At 43.7% G+C, this 6,000-nt stretch overlaps 1 protein-coding gene across 2 annotated transcripts in view; it reads right to left on the minus strand.

Moving 5' to 3' along the window:
• The window catches only part of LOC143875613 (FAD/NAD(P)-binding oxidoreductase family protein), a 78,014-nt gene extending 72,448 nt beyond the window's left edge, over window positions 1–5,566 (minus strand). For both annotated transcript variants that reach the window (XM_077377225.1, XM_077377224.1), the window contains exon 1: window positions 5,237–5,566. In XM_077377225.1, the coding sequence (XP_077233340.1) occupies window positions 5,237–5,484 (248 nt within the window). In that variant the 5' untranslated portion in view covers window positions 5,485–5,566. The remainder of the gene's footprint in view (window positions 1–5,236) is intronic.
• Between the last annotated feature and the right edge of the window lie 434 nt (window positions 5,567–6,000).

Raw genomic sequence — 6,000 nt, forward strand, 5'->3', positions numbered from 1 at the left:
TCGGAAAAGATTGATATGAAGGCATTATTCACTATCCGCTTGTACCCAGCCAATGACATTTTGTTCAATAATGGGAGAAACGACGGTCGTCAGTTTCTGGGCAAAGCTAGAAAGCTTGTATCAAACTAAGTCTCACTAATCATATGTTCTTGAAGAGAAAGGTATACTTTGAAGATGAAGGCATGAAGATTTCTGAACATTTGGACACTTTCAACAACATAGTTTGTCAACTTGAAAGCATCAGCGTAAGGATGGAAGAAGAGGATAAGACGACGATGATGTTGTTATGTGCGCTAGAATCCTGAGACAACTTGATCACACCCTTGAGTTCTACCAAGGAAGATTCTCTGAATTGAACGAAGTGTGCATTGCTTACCGATGAACTTTGAACTGAGGCATCTTTAGGGGAGCAAGGTTTGAAATTACGGTTTCGGTTTCAGTTTCGGCCTCAGCCGAAAACAAAATTTCGGTGGAAATTTCGGTGGCAATTTCGGTGTAAATCTTATAATTACGACCTAAATTTTAAAATTTCGGTTTTGGTTTTAAATTTCAGTCCCGTCCGAAATCCGAATTTTAAAACCATGTTAGGGAGTTTGGGGCAATCACAGGTGAAGGCTCTTATGACAAGTGTTAGATTCATAAAGAACTACTCCCGGTTGATCTTACTCGGGGCCCAGAAAAGAAACAAACATTTTGATGGGGACAGGATCCAGAGCGTGCGTTCCAAGCACTCAAGGAGAAAGTCTGCGAAGCCGCGACACGAAGTTCCTTACCTTGGCTGGATCTCGCTGGTGCCACCTAAACGGTAGGTAGGCAGCGGATGTGTGACATTTGGAGTTGTTGTTCGTGCACCTGTCCCCAATGGAAGAATGAGTGATCCGTTCCCTTGCAAATCATGGCCTTACCATGATGGGCCTCTCAACAGAGGGATCAATCCTGAGTTCATCCAAAACCTCCTTTAGCCAAACTTCCTCACCGTATTTCATGCAATGACGCACTCTACTTCAGTCGTGCGGTCCAACTCACTTCCCATTAGCTATATTAAAAATGAAACCCTTTCATGTCATCAGAGTAAGAATAGAAGTCCGCGTCGGTGTACTCGGAGACGATCAAACCCCACCATGGACAAGCAGTAATGCTTAGTCCTCCTGAGGTAGTTAAGAAATATATGCTTCACCACCGTCCAATGCTCAGGACCTGGGTCAGATTGATATCTTCTGACCACACTGATAGAGTACCATACATCCGGCCCAATACACAGTATAGCACACATCAGACTACCCACAACAGATGCATGGGGATTGATGCTCATCATTTGCTTTTCTTTTTTTTTAATGGCAATGCTTATCCTTTGCTTCTCTCACGATTCCATACCAAGAAGGAATTTACCCCCTCTTGGAATCTGTCATACAGAACCTAGCCACATCTCGTCTAACCCCCTGTGACAGCCCAAACATTTTGTTTTCCCTGCCCCTAACACTTTATGGCCCAAGAATGTAGGATGATTCTCCCACGTCTTGCATGGTAAAGCGACTAGAAAGCCATATATCTGTGAAGGGCATCCCTTCGTCATTCCCAATGAGTGGGATGTCATTGACGTGCAACACTAAGAAAGTCACAACACTTCCCGAACCTTCTTGTAAACATGAGCCTCACCAATGTTTTGTGAGAAGCCAAACTCTTTAACGGTCTCATCAAAACGAGGTTCCAACTGCGGGACACCTACTGCAATCCATAAATGGACTTCAGCAGTTTGCACACTTTCTGAACATATTTTTCCCTTTTCACCAGCCTCAAAACTCTCAGGCTAGATCATATATATCTTCCTGAATGTTTCCTTTTAAGAAGGCAGTCTTGAGTCGATCTGCCAGATATAGTAATCAGAGTGTGATGTTATCGCTAATAAAATTCTAATGGACTTTAGCATGGGTATAGGTGAGAGGTTTCCTCATAGTCAATACGAGTCTTTTGACTATAGCCCTTTGCCATTAGACCAGCCCCATAGGTCCCCACATTTCCATCTTGGCCCTTCTTCCTCTTATATAATCACTTGCATCCATTGGGCTCCAGGCCCTCTAATGGATCCACTAGAGTCCAGAACCTATTGGACTACATAGAGTCTATCTGGATTTCATTGCATCTAGCTACTTGTCAGCATCGATGTCCAGCATCGCCTCCCTGTAGTTCAGGGGATCTCGTCTCGACCCGGTCAGAGACCATACTGTAAAACTTCACCCAGATAGAGAAATCCATCAGGCAACACAGAAGATAGGGAAGACGAAGACGATAGGTCTCGGATGAACCTAGAAGAGTGCACCAATGAACTATGAGGTTGCCGATGACATCGACTCAGATCTTATATGCGTCAAGATCATCTAGTTAGTATCAATTTTGCTCATATATAGAAATTCTTGCTAGCCTTTCTTCATGTCTGCTTGAGCAATTTGGGCAAGGCTTCGGGAAGTACATTTTTTCTTTGGAACCTTATGCCAGATTCCTCCTTTTGTGACGTTGGAGTCAAATAAGGAATCCTTCTCCGAATATGTTGGGGGTCTTCTTCCTATTTTCTAGGAACCCTTTCATTGTGGGTTGGCTCTTTTATGGCTTAATTGTTGACCCAATTGACCCATAAAGTCCTCCTCAATTGATGGATCGTCTGGTTCATCGATGGCATAGTCTAGGGTTGTGAAGCTATTGCTTGGCAGTACTTGTGCTGGTGGTATGTCTTTTCATGTGCTCTTTGGGTTGGGCTCGCTGGCTGGTGAGTTTCCCTTTCCCATTCCAGTAGTCACTTCCTCCTCAAGATTAGTTTCCTCATTTTCTTCATGCATATACATTGTATTGAAATTTGTCTGTTTGCCTAGTGCCACTCCATCTAGGTTGTTTTGGTTTTAGGGTGGATAGCTTTGATGGCAATTCTCAGTGGCGTGGCTAAAGTCCTTGCAGGTGGTGCAAGACTTGGGCTTCAAATCATATTGCACTTGCTGCATCTGGGTATCTGAGGGCGTGTTCATATGGATGGTATCTGGTAGGATCTTCCTGGTTGTGATCTCAACGCAAAGTCTAGCATAATTTAGTCTTGTGCAGTCTGTCATCTGGGTATCCATATAGAGGGCCTTCCCTATAGCACTAGCCAGCTTGCTAGACCATGGGGAGTCTAGTACTTCAATTGGAGACCTGGGAATCAGATACAGACTGGGATGGTACAGAGCTTCAATTGTTAAAGGAGAGTGTCAAGTGTCCACCTTTGTAAGATCAGTGTTCGTCCACCATAGTTGTGACTTGAAGCTTCAAGGACTTGAACACAGCCATCTGGGTTGGTAAATTTAAAAAGGGAAAAGCCATTCCCTAACGCAAATAGCTGAAGTTCTCCAAGAAGATTCCATTTTCTTAATAGATGATCTCTTAGGGCCTTGAAATACAGTTTTCTCCCAATGAAATATTCTATTTTCTTAATAACTCTATTGCCCGGGTTCTTCACTGTGGTGGACAGGATGGACCTTGGCTTGGCTACTCTCCTTTTCTTCCTTTCTAGTTTCAGTCGGGGATTCATGGGTGCTCTCTGATGGACCCAGCAGTTTCTGCTTGGAGTGATAGCAGGAATGGATTTCAATGTAGCCGATGGAAGGGGAAATATTTAAATGAAAGAGGGTTCCGCTCAAGGGGTTGCTCTCGGGGATCGCCCCAGCACAACACATAGCACGTGATGGGTGGGTTTCCTTTATCTTCCAGATTCTCTATACCTGTTTGAGAGAAATTTGAAAATTTTCCTTTTCCCGATTTCCATGTTTGTATTTCTGAAGGATTCTCTCCTGGAGAACCACAGAAAGCCCCTCTGCTTCATCTTCGATTGGGGATGCGTGATCCGGCGCCGAAATAGAAGTGTCTCCTTTCCCATGAAGGATCGAGGGTCTGTTGACAAGGTCTTATGTCGCTGGAAGCTTTTCCTCATTTGTGCAAGAACCTACATCCAAGGACAATTCAGTGCCTACGCTTTCTTCGAATGTAGCTTCTTTTCCCTTTTTTGTCGAATCGGGAATGAATGTTTCTTGGGTGGTTTTTGACCTTGACCCTTTATTTTCCAGCACTTATGGTGGTTTCCAGTGGTGTTTGTTGTCTCTACCCTCTGCTTACGGTCTTTAATTTCATAGTGGAATGCTAGTTCATCTTCATCTATGTCTTGTTGCAAGATAGCCTTTACAGGATAGCCTTTGACTGATGCTTGGCCTTGCTTTTTTCTTTGAAGGTTTGTTTTCTTTAATGCAAGAGGATCGCTTTGAATCCGATGATAGTGTGCTGAGTTCTTCACCGATCTCCTTCAAAAGTTACGCTCATTTTGAATCCAACGTTTGTGTGTCGAGTTCTTCTATCTCCTTCGAGAGTTGCTATTTTTCTTGCTCCGTCGCTAGGACATCCAGTAGAAGGTGGTGAGGGTTGGGGGGATTTGCAGGATCCAAGTTGATGATCAGAAAGCCCACAAGAAGCTTTATTGCAGAGGGGGGGGGGCCAGAATCTCAAGACAATATTACTCTGATGGTATAGCTTTCTCTTACTTATCTACATAGGTAATTTGTTGTAAAGTATGAAGCCGGTCATCCAAACTCCGGAAGAGGGAGAAGGAAAAACTATTAGGGCCTGTTTGGATACCTCCCATTTTCTATTTGGATTTAGAATTGAGTTTTGAATACAAATTGAATAGATCCAGCAGCTCATGCCAGATCTATCGATTTTTAATTTCTAATTTCCACAGAAAATTTAGAAATCTGATTTTTTTTCACTGTCAGCTGCTGAATTAGAAATCCAAGAATTTGATCCGATCCAAACTAAAACGCAAAAAGGGCTGCAAAGGTGAGAAATCCAAATCAAAATCTTCATGGCATCCAAACGGGCCCTTACAGGTCGTGAAGAAATCTGTTTTGCCGGCCTGTTCACTTGATTCCACGATCCAGAACTAGTGTACTGTTTTGAACCACTTTATGAAAAATTGGTTGTTCAAGGCTCTTAGTTCCTTTTTTATGATCCGTGTTTGTATTCTTCTACGCCGAAGGTAGGGAAAATGACAAAACCTCGTAATATTTGTATACAATGAATGCTAGAGAAGGAAACAGCAATAAGAATGAAGAAGACAACATTTGGATCGTTTAGCTAACTCCGATCAATAGCTATGAAGGGAGATCGGGAAGATGAATTCCATGAATAGTGAAAGTAAGGAGCAGAAGAAGAAGCAGCAGCAGACCGTATGATAGAAGGGCGGAGGAGGCTCTGGAGGTAGCTGCATCGGGAGAAGCGAAAGCCGGGGACGAGTTCCTCGGTGACGGCGGCCCCACCGATGAGGTGTCGCCTCTCCAACACGGCCACGGAGAGGCCTGACCGAGCCAGGTACGCCGCCGCGATTAATCCGTTGTGTCCACCGCCAACCACCAACGCATCCCATTTCCCCTTCCTAGACACCGCCGTGCCAAACCACCGTCCCCGCAACCCCATTGAGACCGACACCTCAAATTCTCTATCCCCCTCGAATCCTGTGTCCTCCTCCTTCACGTGTTTTGGACGTGCCGAATCAGTCTTTTTTCATTACTTGTATATAGAACACCTTTTAATTGTTTAATTTAATAACTAATTTATTTACCGACCAGTCCGTACTGACAGGCAGTCCTGGTTTATGGATTCACACACAAATTGATCCTAGACCTTATTCACCTATTACTCTTTTGAAAAAATCCGCCGGCAATTAACCGACTGTGCACAAATAAATGAAAAGGCGGAAATAAACGCAAGCCATAAGATGAACACCCAGATTTAAATGGTTCGGCGAAGCCTACATCCACAGGCGAGAAACATGATCTTCACTGTGAGAAAACAATATACAAGGATTATAATGGATTAAACACAAAACCCATAAACCCGCAACCCTTTCTATGGTTCTCAACCCAAGATCGTACACCGAGAGCAACCTGGGAAAAATCCCAAGAAAAAGGCCAAAGATAAACTTAAGGAATC

This window comes from Tasmannia lanceolata, unplaced genomic scaffold (assembly GCF_043159265.1).
Source record: "Tasmannia lanceolata isolate RefF3 unplaced genomic scaffold, GAP_Taslan_0.1 ptg000004l, whole genome shotgun sequence".
Taxonomy (NCBI): domain Eukaryota; kingdom Viridiplantae; phylum Streptophyta; class Magnoliopsida; order Canellales; family Winteraceae; genus Tasmannia; species Tasmannia lanceolata.